Source organism: Manihot esculenta, chromosome 8, assembly GCF_001659605.2.
Source record: "Manihot esculenta cultivar AM560-2 chromosome 8, M.esculenta_v8, whole genome shotgun sequence".
Taxonomy (NCBI): Eukaryota; Viridiplantae; Streptophyta; class Magnoliopsida; order Malpighiales; family Euphorbiaceae; genus Manihot; species Manihot esculenta.
The window spans coordinates 5,375,913-5,394,992 of NC_035168.2; the positions used below are offsets into that span (position 1 = coordinate 5,375,913).

Below are 19,080 nucleotides of genomic sequence, written 5' to 3' on the forward strand. Positions count from 1 at the left end.
TCTGTTTTTGTGGTTAGCTTTTTTTTAAAATTTTATTGACTTGGTTATTTCGGAAAGTAATGTTCAATGGAGGTTTGCTAGTTATTATGGGTTTCCAGAATCGTAACGACGACGTCAATCTTGGAATTTTATTCGAACTTTATATCGTAGAAGCTCTTTCGTGGCTTTATTCGGAATACTTTAATGATTTATACTCAAGAGATAAAAAAGAAAGAGAAATATCTTTGTCAAATTATCTTACAAGAGTTTAGACGGGCACTTGAGAAGTATTTTTATCAAATTATCTTATACAGGAATTTGATTTTGAATGATTATAAATTTTTGTTAGACTCTAAAATTGATATTTCTGTTAGATGGATTCGTCATAATACTATTTTAACTGCTCATATTTTAATTAGAGAATTTATTATGTATAATTGTCCCTCTGTTTGGAATGATATCATTTTTTGTTTGATAAAATTTTATTAATACAATTAGTAGTTTTACTTAAAAAAAGACAGAAATTTAATAGAAAAAATAAAATTTATATTAATTTTATCACCTTTATAATTTTATCAATTTTAGTGTAATTTAAAATATTTGTATTAATTATAATCCATAGGCAAATTTAAAATCAGAATTGGGGTTATTGACGTGGAGTTTGACATATGTACTATATTAATATTTTAATTATGGTTTTGTCTTAAAATCTAATAATTAAAAATCAAATGAGTTCAATTTTTGTCAATTATAATATAATTTTATAAAATTGATTTAATTATAGCTAATTGATTAATATTAACTTAAATATATCATTTGTTTTTTATACATAGAATGGACCACCTTTAAACTATAGTAATTCGAATACATTAAGAAATACTCTATACAATTTAGTCGATATTAATTTTACTAATTTTGCATTAAATGAATTTAAAAATTATTTTAATTCACTAAAAAGTTGACATTACTGCGGGATTAGCTATTCTATCTATAATACAATTTACTTTTAAATATTTTATGATTAAATCTCATATGTCAATTGAGATATAACAGTTGATGATATTAATACAAAATGTTAATATTACGTAAATTTTTATTTATATTAATTTTTATAAAATCTATTTGTAAATTTCTAATTTTAGAAAGTAACAAATTTTGTATATTTTGTAAATAAGCTTTTATGAGTAAGTTTTTTAAAAAATAGAGTGAGAAAAAAATTTTTATTTTTATTATATTAAATAAAATAAATATTTAAAAAATAAAACAAAATATTAGTAGTTTTTATGGAATAAAGGGTAAAGTAGGAATTTGTCATTTAAACTTGTTATCAAGGAATAAATTACTTGGAAATTGATTTTACTTAGTAAATCAGCTCGTAACTTTTATTTTGTGCAATAAAATATAAAAATTTTAATTTGGTGTCAAATTAATTTAAGATGGTTTAAAGCTTTGATGACAAACTCAGGAAGGAAATTAATTGCCACTTTAAAATTTTTTTCATTAAAAATGTTTTTTTTCAACTTTTATATTTTTAGTGTTACTCATTAAAACTTAATTGAGATGTTCCACACCAATCCAAGCTACCAAGTACATTCAATTTAAAATTGAAAAATTAAGTGAAAATATTAAAGAAAATATCAAATTGAAGAGTATAATAAATAAAATTCAAGAGTTTAAATTAAACTATAAAATTAATATAATATATAATTATTCTGAATAATGTATAGCTCTTAATGTCATTGAAAGTGAGCATTCGATCGGTTTAATTTAAAGTTAAACTGAATAAATTGAAAATTAAAATTTTAGTATTTATAAAAATCAAATCGAAATGATTTTAAGCAAAAATTAAACTAAATTTTAGTATTTATAAAAATCAAATCGAAATGATTTTAAGCAAAAATTAAACTAAATTTTAGTATTTATAAAAATCAAATCGAAATGATTTTAAGCAAAAATTAAACTAAAATAAATAAATTTGATTTAGTTTGATTTGATTCGATTTTATCGGTTGAATTTTTTAATAGACTTTTTATTTTTACACTTTATTTTTGATATTCTAAAATCTAATTAAATATTTCAATATTAATGGTGATCTAATATATGTATATTATTAAAAATAATATAATATTATCACTAATCGGTTCGGTTTATTATTTTAATTTTTTTTGATAAAAATCGAATCAAACTGAAATAGTTAAAATTTTTAAAATTAAAAATTAAATCAAATAAAAATAAATAAAAAAACAACCAAATTTTAAAATTAATTTAAATTACTAATTTTTTAATTTGAACCGAATATCACTCGCAATAATCTCAACATTATGTATGAACTTATAGTACTGTAGAAGACCTTATGTTTGTTTTGTTTTGTATCCATTTCATATTCCATTGTTTGAAATTAGAAAATTCATAAAATTTATTTAAAATGAAAAAAATTATTTTTTAATTTATAATATTTTTATTTAAAAATTTAATTTATACATAATTTTATAAAAATTATTTAAATTATTTGTTTATAAAATAAATTATATCATACCGTTACATTTATAAAATATGTTATTATTCTAAATTAATAGTGAATTCATTATTTTACTAAACTGTTATTATTTATAAAATAAAATATATTAATTTTTATGGTAATAATTTGATAATATGATTTTAATTATATAAGCGAGAGCATATTAGAAAAATATTAACTGTAATTTATTATTTTAATTACATTAATATAGTTTAATCGGGTAAAAATAAAGATAAATTTAAGGAAGGATGATTTATTTTATTAAAAAAATTAAAATAATAATAAATTTACTTGAAATAAGTGAGTTGAAAAGAATAACAATAATAAACGGTGTAAAAAAATTTACTATTTATATATTTAAAAAATTGTTATCGGTTTTTAATTTTAAAAAAATTATTAATTAATTATTTTATTAATTTTAATTATTAAATATTTTATTATTAATTTTATAATTTTTAAAAAATTATTAATCAATCTGCTAAATTTTTATAAATTATATTAATTAATTTTTTAATATTAGAAATACTTTAATTTTTTTATAATATTTAATCATTAAAATTAATAAAAAAAATATTTTTAATACTTTTTTAAAAATGAAAGAACGGGTTGATAAAACTAAATAGTAAATCTCCGAGGAAGGCTGCATGGCCGGCGCCCGGTGCCACCGATACCGGATCTTTTTAGGCTTAAGTAACGACTTTGTCCGCGGGGAAGGTCTGTCTGCTTTCTCTATTTCCATTCTCTCTCTCTGTTCATCATCTCTTTCTCTCTCAAGCCATTACCATACGGTACAGGCAGCCTTTCTCTGTATCTCACAATTACAAATCGCATAAAGGAGCCCAACCCACCTCCTCTTTCTAAAGTTATTAGAGAGAGAAGCCCACACCACTGCAATTATTCACTTTTCCTTCTACATTTCTTTTCTTCTTCCCTTTTCTCACTATATCATCCTCCTTTCTCTCTTTATCGCCACCTCGTCCTTTCTTATTCCTTTCTCTCTCTCTTCTCCCCACTATTTCGCGTCATACTTAGCGTTGACACTCGCGGAGAGTGATTTCTGGGTATGTTTTTACGTTGTCTTTATCAGCTCATTGCCTGATTGGTTTTAACTATGTTAGATCTCTTTATTTTTTGCGTTTTATGATCTGGGTATTCCTGATCTTCTTATATTATTTGTGGGTTTTCTTTATTTTTTTGATCTGTGCTTTGATCTAATTGTAATGAATTTGGCTTATTCTTTATACTTCCTTAGTTCGCGTTCATGTCAATTCTTCCGTTTTTTATTGTTTCTTCTGGTTGATCTCTCAAATTCTGTTTTATGTACGTGTTTGGTTTGTTTTTGTTTGGAGGAACTATGCTTTGTTTTCTTCTTCTTCTTCTTTTAATCACTATACGCAGTAATAAGGCGAATTGATTTGCGAGGACATGAGAGTATCATGATTTAATGCGAGCTAATCCTTCAATCAGAGTAAGTTATTCCTGCAATGCATTGTCAAGACTTCATGGAAAAGTTATCTGGGTTTGGATCATATGATGTTTGCCTGTGATAAAAACCAACTAGATCATTGATCGATGAGGGTAGTTGTTCGAAATATGATTCAGATTGCAGGTTTTTATCATCGCTTGTCAGATGATGGGCTGGCGGGAAGCTTTTAGGAAGCTGAGATGATTTGCTTAATTGTTTTTGATAAATTTGTTTTGGGCATATCTAGTTTTTTCAGCGAGCTCATGATTGATGATCGCTATTCAAGTATCAAAATTTCTTGGGTTGGAAACAAGGATTGCTGAGTTGTTCCTCTAAAACATAGGTAACATATGAACATTATATATCCAGCATGGATCTTATGGGAAATCTGGATTTATGGGTGAAAGAATTTACCAGTTTCTATATTATCTGGGGTTCAAAGGAAGCATTCACGAGAGAAATGTGATCGTTTTTTTTTACCACAATGTGCTGATTGAAGATCCTACACCACTTGTGGTTCTTGTGGTGGCTTCATTTTGATGCCTTACTAAGTTTGATATCAAGCGGCATGGTAGCAAAATACACACAAACATAAACAATATATATATATAGAAGTTGGATAGAAGGCAGAAGTTCCTGGTATGGTGGTTATATTTATTATGCTATCTGAAGGCTAACTGTGAGGTTTTATGCTATGGACCAGTAACCGACTACTATTAGTTTATGTATTGCATATATTATTTGCCGGGATCAGAAATGTGGAAGAAGCATTATAGTTTCTGGCCTGAGATAATCAAGAATACAAGATGGAGGGCTAATGTTCAATTGGTTATCCATATTACTTCATAACAGCGGCCAGAGTGGATGAGTGACTTGCATTTATGATTGCTTCCAAAGCATGTTGCTGGAGCATTGAAGAGTTGAAGTTTTATGAATTTCTGATCCCTTTTAACAATTATTTATGGGTATGGTTCATGTAATTCCACATGTACACATTTTGCATGCCACAAGTAGGATGTGTTACAAATAGTGGTAAGATATGTTGGACTCTCCTACCTTCAGGGATCATGTTAACAATATGAAGTTGTTGATGTCATTTTGGGTTTTTAGAAACTATGTTGAAAAGCTTTGTAATTTCAGCAAGAATGGATAAAAATAATTCAAAAGTTGGTAATTCAAACAGCAAACCAGGGAACACAAGTTGGAGCAACATAGTTGCTGGTTCTCAAGAGTATAAAGAGGACGAAATTTATGGGGTTATCTTTATTTTCATAGGGAAATTTTGAGCACTGTAGAGTGCTTGTATTATACCTGTGTGGAATGGACTTTTCTTTAGCTTTGCATCTAGTCGTGCTTCAATCACATGCCAATCGTACAATGTATCTATTTGATACTAATAAAATGTTGGAGATTTCAAGACATTGAGCTTTTTGAAAGATTGATTCCAGTGTGTGTTAGGAAAAAGAACCAAAATTTGGGTGCAGGCTTTGTTAGTACCTAAAAGAATGCTAGCAAGTAGAATGCACCTGTAGGGCCTATGACAAATCACCATAACTGTGCGGCAAACCCCGCCTTGAAAAAAAAAATATAAAAGTAAAAACAGTCTACATGGCATGAGATATGGTTCATTAAGATGCTTATGAGATATAATTGAAAAATGAAGGGTTTGTATTTTTTACTCAATGTTTGCTTATTTTGTAACTATCCAAATGTGCTTTTTTTTCTTTTCTTCTTTATTGTTATTCTTTGAGATGGTTGTAAAATTGTCCTCTTTGGGTTTCTATTCATGTCGTGGTTGGTACTTGAAATATGCAACAAATGGAATTGACAAATTATTTATTATTGCAGTTGCAGCAGGCTCTGCGCACTGTGCACTTTCCAGATATCAGATAGCTGGAGTTATAAACGATATCTAATTTGAATTTTCTGTTAAAAAGCAGTTATATAAGCAGGATTTCAGACAATGTCTAGCTCTACAAAAGCTCTGGATCCTGCATTTCAGGGAGTAGGTCAAAGACCGTATCCTTTAATGCGAGGAGCAACTTTGTATAATGATGTTTTGGTGTTTAAACTTTGGGTGTTATTCAGTGTCCTTTTCAATTTTATTTAACTGGATATGACAATGGTGAATATTTGTCTTTTGATATTGTTAAATGTTGGAACTTGGACATGGTTCCACTTTGCTGCTGTTGAACTTAACATTTTTTAGAGGGACTGAAATCTGGCGTATTGAGAATTTTCAGCCAGTTCCACTGCCAAAATCGGATTATGGAAAATTCTACATGGGGGATTCTTATATTGTTTTGCAGGTATAATCTCTCTGTCTGTCTCTGTCTCGCTCTGTCTCATGCTCTTTTATTTTGTTTATTAATTTTTTTGACTTTTTTTATTTTTTGTTCTAATATCTCTTACATGAGTGAAACTCAGAATAGAAATTCACAGTGTTGTAGTTTCTCTTCTTAGGTGGTGTTAAGAATCTACATTAGTTTCGTTTTAGTAGCTCACAAATTACTCAGTGAAGCTGTTCTGTGTGCTGACATTTTTTCTGATACGGAGGGAGGGGTAAAAACCATTTGAAGCCGTTATGAAGCATCAACCTGCCCTTGAGGCTGGCATCCTGCCCTGGGTATTTTGAAATCCAGAAATTATGATAACATATCACAATTTCAGTATTCATCATCCTTTTCTGTTAGTTTAAATGTAGGTTTGTGGGATCTTCGTGGGATTATTCTGCGTATAGTAAAACTATTTTACTGCTGGGGTGTGGGCTATTGGTGAGAGAGTGTTGTGCTGAAGGGTGCACTTATCAGTCTTTTTTTTTTCTAATATTACGTGGTCACTTTTTTATTGGTATATACTTTATCATGATCTCATCTGTCTTCTTTCTTTCTAGACAACATCTGGCAAGGGGGGTGCTTATCTCTATGACATACACTTCTGGATTGGAAAAGATACAAGTCAGGTGTGCTTTTACTGAATTTTTTTTAATTCTTTCAGTTGTTCTAAACTATCGTCTCAGAGTCAGAGTCAGACTTGAGGAGAAGCAGTATTATCTCACTTAATATTATAACTTACTATAGGATGAAGCTGGAACAGCAGCAATCAAAACTGTTGAACTTGATGCAGTTCTTGGTGGGCGTGCTGTTCAGTATAGAGAACTACAAGGCCATGAATCTGACAAATTTTTGTCCTACTTTAAACCTTGTATCATGCCATTAGAGGGGGGTGTTGCTTCTGGGTTTAAGACACCTGAGGAAGAAGTATTTGAAACACGGTTGTACGTTTGTAGGGGAAAACGTGTTGTCAGAATGAAGCAGGTATCAGATTATGTTAACCTGGAGACCCATGATTAAATGTTCTCAAATGCTGCAGAAGTGGATCAACAGAATATGATTCCACGTGTCTTGTGCAGGTTCCCTTTGCCCGGACCTCACTGAATCATGATGATGTGTTTATCTTAGACACTGAAAAAAAGATCTATCAGTTCAACGGTGCAAATTCCAATATCCAAGAACGGGCCAAAGCTTTAGAAGTAATTCAGTTTTTGAAGGAAAAGTATCATGAAGGGACATGTGACGTTGCAATTGTTGGTAAGTTCACCAGTAGTTATAATTTGTGATACTTTCTCCACTCCTGAGTACTTTTTAACAGACATGTCTTATCCAAACTTTTTTTATCAGTTCTTCCCATCCTATCAGTTGGATGATTCTTTTGCATGACTAAGTTTTGCATAATGGCTATCTCTGTGCCAGATGATGGAAAATTAGATACCGAGTCAGATTCAGGTGAATTTTGGGTTCTCTTTGGTGGGTTTGCTCCAATTGGCAAAAAGGTTATTAGCGAAGATGATATTATCCCAGAGAGCACACCAGCTAAACTTTATAGGTAAGCTTGTCTTCGAACATTCTGTTTTTGCTTGCATTCCTATTCAGAGTGGTAAAACTTATATTGAGTTTTGATGCTTATTTTTTTGTGCCTTTGGTAAATGCATCATGTTTGGGCATGTGAATATGCTCATAGATAATGGATTACCCTATAAAACTGCATATAAATACATGTATTACTATCTTTTTCAACTTCTTTACTTGTACAGGGTCCATTGGTAAATTCATTTTGTCAACTTCAATTCCTTGGGAATGTTTTGTTGTTTAATGATTTGTCGAATCTTATGGTTTTAACATACTATGTTCAGTTAAGATGTTATCACACTCTCCACACAATTAAATATATGAAGTTCAAACCGGTAACTGATCATCACTGCAACTTGGCCTAGCCTAGGAATCTTAGATGGTTACTTAATTTGATGTCTTGTTCTGTATTAAATTGCTCATTTCTTATTTATTTATTTTTCAAAACTCATGGAGTGTAAACAAATATGTATTCTTTTCTTCTGGAGGGAATTCTGCTGCACAATATGAATCATCTATTGACTAGTGATTATCTTGAAGGTGCTATATTGTCACTCGACTTCATTGAAGTTCTTAATCCTTTATCATTGTCTTCAAAGATTATATTTTATTAATGTGGAAGAACACGAGTGTATTCTGCATTTATTAACATAAGGCTCTAAATTTGCAATCACTTATTTACTGTGTCCTGCAGCAATCCTGATGGTGAGGTGAAGGTTGTAGAAGGTGAACTGTCCAAAGACCTGCTAGAAAACAACAAATGCTATCTACTGGATTGTGGTGCTGAGGTATTTGTTTGGGTTGGCCGTGTAACACAAGTGGAGGAGAGAAAAGCTGCCTGTCAGGCTGCTGAGGTAGATATGTATATTTTATTGTACTTCCTTTTGTTTTAACATGAATGGATTGTCATCTCCAAAATATGCATGCAGGAATTTATTGTGAGCCAAAACAGGCCAAAATCTACTCATATAACCCGGGTCATTCAAGGCTATGAGACATATTCATTCAAATCAAACTTTGATTCCTGGCCAGCTGGGTCAGCAGCTCCTGGAGCTGAGGAAGGAAGAGGGAAAGTAGCAGGTAATGGTCACTACCTGATTGTTGAATTAAACTAGGGTACTTCTGGATAATATTATTAAATTTGGCATTTCATGAAATGAAGCTCTGCTGAAGCAACAAGGTGTCGGTGTCAAGGGTATGGCAAAAAGTACTCCTGTTAATGAGGAAGTCCCACCTTTGCTTGAAGGAGGTGGAAAGATGGAGGTTTAGTTGACATTTTGATCCCATGGTTGCCTTGAGAACTCTTTGATGTATAACGCTTGTTATTCTGTTTTACCAAATATTGAATATTGTTTGTTTTCCAGGTATGGTACATCAATGGTAGCGCAAAGACACCATTGCCTAAGGATGATATTGGTAAATTTTATAGTGGAGATTGCTACATCATACTTTACACCTATCACTCAGGTGATAGGAAAGAAGATTACCTTTTGTGCTGTTGGTTTGGGAAAGATAGCATGGAGGTAATTATATTGTTAGTATTTGTGTTAAAGATGATTGAAAGTACATGTTAATAATAATGTCATAGAGACAGATATAGTATCACAAGTAATATTATTAAATTGCTTCTATTATTGTTGTAGAGCATGCCTAATTGCCTATGCACTTGCAAACAAAAGCAAATTCAATAGGTTTTTATGGTCTGGATATGAGTTTTTTTTTATCGGAATATGTTGGTTTATCCATTGCTCTTGTTTGGATGTGATTCATTTCTACTGGATATTTTAGTACACCACTTTGGTGTCTGGAATTGTTGTTGGCATTTCTTATTTTTCCTTATTTCCACCTTTTTTTTAATTAAGAATGTATAAATTAGTGCTTCCTTGATCTGCTTTCTTTTTTCTACCTGAATACACATCACGGCTTTTGGTCTTCCGTCATCCTGAACACTGGACCGACATTCTTGAGATATATTTTTTCAGTACATTTGATAAAGCATATCTGTGCTTCAAGTAGTTGGTCAATTTCTTGCTCTGTGGACTAAGAGGCTCAATCATTTTGGCAATTTGTTTTCAGTTTGTTCTTTTACTGTTATGAAGTATTTGATTTTTGAGATGTATTATGTTGCACTGTTCATTTCCTGTCTATTCATGGATGTAGACTATATTTTTTTTGTCTGCACTACATATCTGTATGATAACTTCCAGCCTTATTTATGGCATATAGGAATTTTTTTTTATGCCTGCTAAGTGCTAACTCTCACCGTATGGTAATTAAGGAGTTGTTGAATCATGGTGATATAATGATATGTGCTTATGTTCTTCTCTTGAAAAAGAATTTTATGTATTTGATTGTTTTTTTCTATTCATGCTTATTTTTTTAATCATTGATATTTTATATTATATTTAGGGTGGTGATATAATGATATGTGCTTATGTTCTTCTCTTGAAAAAGAATTTTATGTATTTGATTGTTTTTTTCTATTCATGCTTATTTTTTGAATCATTGATATTTTATATTATATTTAGGGCCAGATTATGTTGGATTAACTTTTTTGCTTTTGTATTCATCCTATTCAGGAGGATCAGAAGATGGCTGTTAGGTTGGCCAATACAATGTCCAACTCACTAAAAGGCAGACCTGTTCAGGTATGATACCATGTGTAGTTAAAGCATAAATTTTACTTCTATCATTTGCATTGATATGTTCTTCTTGCAGGGTCGCATTTTTCAAGGCAAGGAACCACCACAATTCATCGCACTTTTTCAGCCAATGGTAGTTCTCAAGGTACATATCAAATTCTTATGCAAAATATGATGTATAGGTTAAGAACAATTATAACACCTACCATGAAGTATTTTGCTTGATGTTGGGAGGCTGTGTCTAACCTTGTCCCATTTGATTGATTCTGTCTTCAGGGCGGTTTAAGCTCTGGGTACAAGAAATATATTGAAGGGAAAGGATTGACAGATGAAACTTATACATCAGATTGTGTTGCACTTATTCAGATATCTGGAACTTCAGTTCATAACAACAAGGCAGTGCAAGTTGATGCGGTATAAAACATCTTCTTTTCCACAATTCCACTGATTCACTTTGTTAAAGTTCCCTATGAACATACTTTTTTCCTTTATGGTTTTCCAGTGGTTATAATTTTGCAATATTGTTTTTGGCTTCCTATTCTTCCATCGACTATTGTGATCAGGCTGTGTTTTAGTTTTAGAATTGACCGTTTACTTTGATATTTAAAACGTTTTCTAGTTTTGCATATAAAAGTCAATTTTAACAGTTTCTTTTGTCTGCATATGTATTGTTTGTTTTAGGTTGCGGCATCATTGAACTCTACAGGATGCTTCCTTCTGCAATCTGGGTCTTCTGTTTTCACATGGCATGGGAATCAAAGTACCTTTGAGCAGCAGCAATTATCTGCAAAAATTGCTGAATTTTTGAAGGTTTGCTAATTAGAATTTTATTATTTGATCTCTATCGGAAGATATTTGGTCTCTGCAAATATTATCATGCTTTGCCATTATCAAATAGGCTGTAATAACTTGGTTATGATTAAATTTGATTTTTCCATCAACTGGCAAGAGGAACCAACTGATTGTTTTTGGTAATTTAGTTAAATTGTTGAAGAGAATGGAAGCATGATGACGAAATTTGTAAAATTTTCAAAATGTATTCTTGTGAAAAAGAAAAAAGCACCCGTGCAAGTTGTTTCAAATTAAGTGGGGGGATTGGTAAATCTACAATATAAAATACATGTCTCTTAAATATCCTTTTTTGAAGCATTTTTTTGACATTTGTACTTTGCTGAGAAGAATTCTTTAATTATTTGTCTTAGAGAACATAGGAAAAGAAATGAAGTTCATGTAAGTTATTTTTTTACTTGCCATTGGGAAATTCATGCATAGCCTTTTGTTCTCTTAAACCAAATCATGGAAAAGGCTCATGGCTTCTTTTTTCCTATTATTATATGCTGTTTTTTTTTACACAAGTTTTATTACCTTGTTATTTCAGCCAGGAGTTGCTTTGAAACATGCTAAAGAGGGAACTGAAAGCTCAGCATTCTGGTTTGCACTTGGGGGCAAACAAAACTACACCAGCAAAAAAGCTTCTCCAGAAGTTGCCAGAGATCCCCACCTGTTCGCATTCTCATTCAATAAAGGTGGCCTTTTATTTTCTGAAATTCTGCTGCTACTCCAATTTAATTTTGTGTTTGCATGAAGTGAAATCTTATGATGATTTTCAAGTAGCCAAAATAAACTCTAACTCTTTCTTTTTCTTCTTATCATTTTGCTGCTATGTGGATCTCTTCAGGAAAATTTCTGGTAAGTTCTAGAGTTGCAAGTGTACTTGAGGTCTTTGTATACAGCTGCTTAGAAGCTTTCATGTTCTGCTGGCCAGGTTGAGGAAATTTACAACTTCTCCCAAGATGATCTATTGACTGAGGATATTTTGATACTTGATACACATGCTGAAGTCTTCATTTGGGTTGGTCAATCTGTCGATCCGAAAGAAAAGCAGAATGCTTTTGACATTGGCCAGGTACTGTGTCATGATAATAGGAAGAATAGGAGCTGTGATAATGTAAAGAGGGGACAAGCTAATTACAATCAGCTAAGAATTGAATAATACAAATAAGTACTTCTCTCTCTAATTTTCTCCTCTCTCTTTCTCTCTTCCTCTTTCTTCTTCTCGATCTCCTCCTATATCCTGTTCTTCATATTATCATGACATACTTCTTAAAACAGTTTGTTCTTTAGTCTGATATTCTATGTGCCTTTATGGGACTAGCCCTAAAGTCAAATAAAATGAGAAGGATCTGTTAGCTGATCTCAAATAGATTAGGTTTGAGGCTGAATAGAATTGAATTATACCGAGTAGATTTTGTCAAATGTTCTTTTAACTCATTCATATATTCTTCACAGAAATACATAGAAATGGCTGCATCTCTCGAGGGTTTGGCTCCAAAAGTACCACTTTACAAGGTTACCGAGGGAAATGAACCATCATTCTTCACAACATATTTTTCATGGGATCCCACAAAAGCCATGGTAGGTTCTGCTTCAGTGTGATTTATTTCATTTCTGGAAATTAGTAGAACAGTTCATAGCTTTCTTATCAGTATTTTCACGGTAAATATTGACTGCAAGAATCTAGTATTGGTTTTGTTTGTAGCGAGTTTGGATGGATGCAATGTATGCTTGCGCAAAAAAGAGAAATTTAATGATTGTGTTGAAAATTTTTGGCTGTATTGGACTCTTGAAAGTAAAGGTTTTAAGCTAAATTAGAAGAAAGAAAGAAAGAATACATGTAGTGTGGGAATTTAGCTTCCCGCTGTCATATATATTCTGTTTTGTTTTATTATTCACTATTAGTTTGTATATTTTAGAAATTTCCTCCATTAATTTCAGGTTTCTGGAAACTCATTCCAAAAGAAGGCCGCGTTACTTTTTGGTTTTGCACATCATGCTGTGGAGGTAAATGGTTTATTCATTTATATCAGACAAAACACTGCTGGTTAACATGGTGTTGGATATAAAAAATATAAATCTTTGCCGTATATGTCTTTGTATATACAGCTTTAATCAGTCTTTGTCATACAAAATAAATTGCCTTCCAATATGCAATGACATTCTTTTCATTCTTTCTGCATTTTGTCATTTTCTTTCCATTTCTTTTTCTTGTTGCAGCTTACCTTTTTTCATTTAGTTGCGCATCAGCTTTTTACTATAGGAAATGGTTATGAAAATAGGCCATCTGACTATCTTCTCAATGAGCTTCTAGCTGAGACAGTATTGTTGATTTATTGTTGCAGATTTCTATGACAGCCAGCCCCTTGTCTATCTCAATTTTCCTTTTTCATTTGGTTTTGAATTGGGACCTATATCTGTTTTCAGATCCCTGGATATAGAATGTAGAGATGTTGGTATATGCACCTTGTTTTGTGAATTTGGCCTTTCCTTCGTATGCATTCTTCTTTCTTGTGTTGCTCCCCACCTCCTCCCATGTCCAGGTGTCACCTCCCCCCCTTCCTTTCATGGGATTTTCATCCAGAACTGCTTTTCTGGGGCATATTTTGTTCACTCCTCAGAGACATCTTCATTGATGATGAGATCTGATGACACATGAATTGTCATTCAAGTTGTAATTTCCTGTTCTTTGATATGCTAATGTAGTTTTGAGAGGATGAAATGTGCTAGCTTGTGCACTTTGAAGTTTTCATTCTAAGATATAGTGTGGCATTTCTGTGACAGGATAAGTCCAACGGAAATCAAGGGGGACTAACTCAAAGGGCTTCTGCTTTAGCTGCCTTATCTTCTGCATTTAATCCTACTCGAAAAGTATCTTCTACAGTAAGTAAACTGTTCAATGCAGCTGAGTATGTGAACTCAGGCTTGTGTTTTAGCTTTATGACATATGAGCCTTTACCTTTTCATGTTAACTTCTTTAACACATGCCATTTCTGTTCGTCCTTCTACTTTGATTTCCTTCATCTTCTTCCTTCTTTCCTCTGTATGGTACTCTTTTTTGGCCAGGAATAATATGCTGCCTTTTTTCGTTCTTTTCTCAATAGTTAAATGTTTTTCAAACAATTGTCCTTCCTGTTAGTCCTACAACAGAAGTTTTCTTTTCTTTGGGAGGGGGATGTTCTTTTCCCAATAAAATTTGGCATTTATTTTCTTCTTCAACCTTCCGCTGAGAGTTGGGTTGTGTAATTGAGTTCTGTGTGGAATTCAATTTACAAGTTGAAACATATTTGGTGTTCTTTTATTCTTCATTCTTGTTGCAGATGTAGTCAACAGGAACCTATGTCTGTGGCTGTACGCATGATTGATGTTTTCAATTCTAACTTTGAGCTTTAGCTCATTGCCTTTTTCTGCTTTGGTTATCTTTATTTGTGCATTTTTCACAATTTGATGTAGCTTTGTCATTATGTTTTGCATCTTTCTGTCCATCCACCAAGTGCTTATGTTATCAAGCTGTTATCCCTGATAACATTAAGTGGGGGTGGTGTTGGTTCATTAATATTGGTTGCTATGAATATGCTTATATTCTGTGCCCCAGCGCCAGGATAGATCCAATGGGTCAAATCAAGGAGGAGCAACACAAAGAGCTTCAGCCTGGGCTGCTTTGAACGCTGCATTTAATTCATCCTCTCAATTCAAAGCTACCGTTTCAAGAACAGTTCGACCAAGTCAGGGATCACAAAGAGCTGCTGCTGTAGCTGCTCTATCATCAGTTCTTACTGCTGAAAAGAAAAAAACGCCTGAAACCTCTCCATCCCGCAGTCCTCCCCCGGAAACTACCTGTTCTGGTAAGAAAGCAAAATTTGTCTTGGATGACATTGCATTACATGTGAAGTGCCACAGTTGCTTTATAATCTGTCTGTATCATTGGTTCTACAATTGTCTTCTTCTTTTGTGGCGTCTCTTTAAGTAAACTTGACTTCAATTTTATGGATATGAGTCTGCGACTCTGCAATTGAAATATCTAATGACTTTAATCACTTGCAACTGAAGGGAAGAGTGATAATTCACTTTCAGAAGAGGAGATTCCTGAAGCAGCTGCTGAAGTTAAGGAAACAGAGGAGGTTGCATCTGTATCTGAAAGCACTGGGGAGGATTCAGAGCCAAAACAAGATATGGAGCAGAAAGAGAATGGTAATGGAAGCAGTGGAAGTACATTCAGTTATGATCGATTGAAGGCTCGTTCTGATAACCCTGTAACTGGAATTGATTTTAAACGGAGAGAGGTGTGTGATTCTACTGAATGTTGCTTCACATGAATTTGTTGTGTTTTTGTTTTCAAGTCATTGTCTATTTGTGTTTTCAGGCCTATCTTTCGGAGGATGAATTCCAGACTGTTTTTGGGATGAAAAAAGAAGCATTCTATAAAATGCCGAAATGGAAGCAGGACATGCTGAAGAGAAAGGTTGACTTATTTTAGAAATCACATCCATCAAAAAAGATTTATCTGCTTTCTTATGCTCTTTGAGTTATACGGCTTCATTCATCTTCATTGCTTTCTTGAAATTGTGGCTTCCTTGGTCCATCTTGCCCGTCTTGCTGTGTCTAGCATTTCCGTATTTTGCTCTTTGATGAATCTAGCTGTGATTAGCATCCATATATGTTTGTGATTATGCCTGAAGAATGAGTTTTGCCCTTCTCTTTTTTTTTTCCTTTTTCTTTTTCTTTTTTTTTTTTTAAAAAAAAAATCTTCTGCTGCCTCTTTGTAATGATTATACCCAGATTGTAGTTTTTACAGGCAGTTTGGAGATCATATTCTTTCATTTGGTCAGTATTGTATCTCATATTGTGATTTATTTTGACAATTTCTTTTTTCTTTTTTTACATTTTATTTGCTAAGAGGAGAGGAGTATATGTATTTGTTTTTGTATTTAACTTCCAATATTGAGGAATGAAAATTTGTTGTTTGTAATAAATACAGTCTTGCTTCATAAACACATTTGATATTGCTTCCAAAGCATTATATCAAACATATCAGTGGCTGCTGTGAAGTTTCTTGTGAATTTTTTTTTTCTAAGTTCCGTCCTTTGTTACGAAGCTTTTTTTTCTTTATACAAGTTTCATTGTTTGAAGCAACTATACTGACTTTTACTTTCTTTGTTGCCCTGGAAATTCCAAGGATTGCTCCATTCCCTACTTGTTCACTTTCTCAGATCCTCCTTTTTTTCTAAGTTCCGTTCTTTCTTTATACAAGTTTCAATTTTTTGCTCAAACTATTTTGCTGGACAGATTCTGTCAGCCCCATCTAAAACAGAGCAGGTTTATTGAAATTGAGAACTGAAGCTGAGTGGGCATTGAAGAATGAATTTATTTAATTTCTTTTTTAAAATAAAATATGGTCTCCAATACACAAAAGCAATTACACAAATGCTACATCTGCATATCAAACACATGATACAAAGTAAAATTATGCCTTATGAATTTAAAATTAATATTTAAAAAAAATTATAATATTATAATACACATATTAAACATATATTTTAATTAAATATTTAGTCAAATAAAATATAAATCCTATTTATTTTGACAGTACTACAAAAGATAATAAAAATTGATCAAAATAAAAAACAAATTAATTATATATGACAACCGAATAAATTTAATAAAAAATTTGCTCAGATAAAATTCTAAACAACAGCAAAGATGCAACTGACCTAACACATTCATGATTTTTCATCAAAAAACTTTTATTTCACCCTTAAATCATGAGATTCTCATCTAACAAACTTAAGAAATCTTATCTCCTTAGGAAATAAATCAATACTCTATTTAACTTAAAAAGCTTTGATTTTATCTATTTAAAAAGAAAATTTTAGATATGATTTCTCTAAGATTTTACTATTTAAGCATTTTTTTTCTACAGCAGCCACCATCTCTCTAGTCGAATTTTATTCATTATTTTTGTGATTTTATGTGGCTTAGTTTTTTTAGTAGTTATGTATGACTGTGTTCTTTAATTCTAGTTAAAAATAGGTTAAGATTTCAATTTTTTCAATAATTTTAGTTAAAAATAGGTTAAGATTTCAATTTTTTTAAAAATTGTGAGGTCTAAACTTTATGATTGATCTTTATTTTTATAATATTTATACAAATTAATTATTATTATTATTGTTATTATTTTATTGATCAATAAAATGAACTTGTTTATATTAGTAAAATAATATATTATATTATTAATTTGGATGTTTTAGTCTTGAGTTATTCATCGATAAATAACAATTAGTGCAACTCACTAATAAATTGTATAATCTAATTTAAATTTAGGGAGATTTACAATTTAGTCCCTGAGTATTGTCATTATTAACAAGTCAGTCCCTGTATTTTTAGAAACCTATTAAAACGTCCTCATCTTTTCTCTCCGTCAACGAAATAGTCCTTCTGTCTATTTTTGCCGTTAAAAATATAGTAAAAGACCAAATTACCCTCTCTTCTTTTCCTCCTCCTCTTCCTCCTCCTCCTCCTCCTCCTCCTCCTTCTCCTCCCTTTTCTTCTTCTTGCTTCTTCTGCTTCTGCTTTTTCTTCTTCTTCTTTTTCTTCTGCTTCTTCTGCTTCTGCTTCTTTTTCTTCTCATTCTTCTTCTTCTTCTTCTTCTCCTTCTTCTTCTTCTTCTTTTTTTTCTTCTTTTTCTTCTTCTTCTTCTTCTTCTTCTCCTTCTCCTCCTTCTTCTTCTTCTTTTTCTTCTCCTTCTCCTTCTCCTTCTCCTTCTCCTTCTTCTTCTTCTTCTTCTTTTTCTTCTTCTTCTTCTCCTTCTCCTCCTCCTCCTCCTTCTTCTTCTTTTTCTTCTCCTTCTCCTTCTCCTTCTCCTTCTCCTTCTCCTTCTTCTTCTTCTTCTTCTTCTTTTTCTTCTTCTTCTTCTCCTTCTCCTCCTCCTCCTCCTTCTTCTTCTTCCTCTTCTCCTTCTCCTTCTCCTTCTCCTTCTTCTTCTTCTTCTTCTTCTTCATCATCATCTTCTTCTTCTTCTCCTTCTCCTTCATCATCATCATCTTCTTCTTCTTTTTGGAGGAGGAGGAGGAGGAGGAGGAGGAGGAGGGACTATTTTGTTGACGGAAAGAAACAATAAGGACATTTTAATAGATGTGAGAAAAGATAAGGACGTTTTAATAGATTTCTGAAAATGTAGGGACTAACTTGTTAATAATGGCAATATCCAAGGACTAAATAAGAGGTTTTATTTGAAGGTAAAATTGGATTTTTAAAAATTTTCTCTCTCATCTTTTATCTAATTTTAACGGAAAAAATAACGGAATGACTATTTCGTTGACAGAAAGAAAATATAAGGACGTTTTAATAGGTTTTTAAAAATACAGGGACTAACTTGTTAATAATGGCAATACTCAGGGACTAAATTATAAATCTCCCTTAAATTTATTATGTAATATTTTAATTAAAATTAAGTCTCTCTAATTTTCAATGCTATTAATAAATTAAATTCAAAATACGGTTTGATAATTTAACTTAAAATTTACTTTTTTATTTAAATTTTTTAATTTTTTTATTAAAAATTAATTTAAACTTTAGAATTAAAATGCAAAAAGCGCATAAAAATCAGAATTTTTAATTTTATTAAACCTTTTTATAATCGTATGATATTTTAATATATTATTTAAAATTAAAAAATCAATGAATTTTTTCCACTAAATAATAATTTTTTTTAATTATATATGTAAAACACGAACA

General features: G+C 31.6%; 1 protein-coding gene across 2 annotated transcripts; it reads left to right on the plus strand.

Moving 5' to 3' along the window:
• The first annotated feature begins 3,194 nt into the window (after positions 1–3,194).
• LOC110620757 (villin-3) lies at positions 3,195–16,077 on the plus strand. 2 transcript variants are annotated; one of them, XM_021764607.2, is made up of 24 exons: positions 3,195–3,558; positions 5,903–5,981; positions 6,172–6,271; positions 6,856–6,924; positions 7,043–7,279; positions 7,375–7,552; positions 7,715–7,847; positions 8,565–8,724; positions 8,800–8,950; positions 9,033–9,133; positions 9,235–9,393; positions 10,450–10,518; positions 10,589–10,657; positions 10,789–10,926; positions 11,194–11,322; positions 11,891–12,038; positions 12,191–12,201; positions 12,278–12,418; positions 12,802–12,927; positions 13,288–13,353; positions 14,131–14,229; positions 14,942–15,191; positions 15,397–15,629; positions 15,710–16,077. In XM_021764607.2, exons 2-24 carry the CDS (start codon positions 5,926–5,928, stop codon positions 15,821–15,823), a joined length of 2,937 nt encoding a protein of 978 aa, XP_021620299.1. In that variant the 5' UTR covers positions 3,195–3,558; positions 5,903–5,925; the 3' UTR covers positions 15,824–16,077. The 2 variants fall into 2 exon arrangements, with proteins under 2 accessions (XP_021620299.1, XP_021620297.1); XM_021764605.2 differs by having other exon boundaries at positions 3,196–3,558; positions 5,811–5,981.
• The last annotated feature ends 3,003 nt before the right edge of the window (positions 16,078–19,080 follow it).

Coding starts and splice junctions, on each gene's coding strand:
- LOC110620757 (XM_021764607.2), top strand. CDS start 5,926: ATGTCTAGCTCTACAAAAGCTCTGGATCCTGCATTTCAGGGAGTAGGT. Junction 10,927..11,193: donor AGGCAGTGCAAGTTGATGCG/GTATAAAACATC, acceptor TGTTTGTTTTAG/GTTGCGGCATCATTGAACTC. Junction 12,928..13,287: donor GGGATCCCACAAAAGCCATG/GTAGGTTCTGCT, acceptor CATTAATTTCAG/GTTTCTGGAAACTCATTCCA.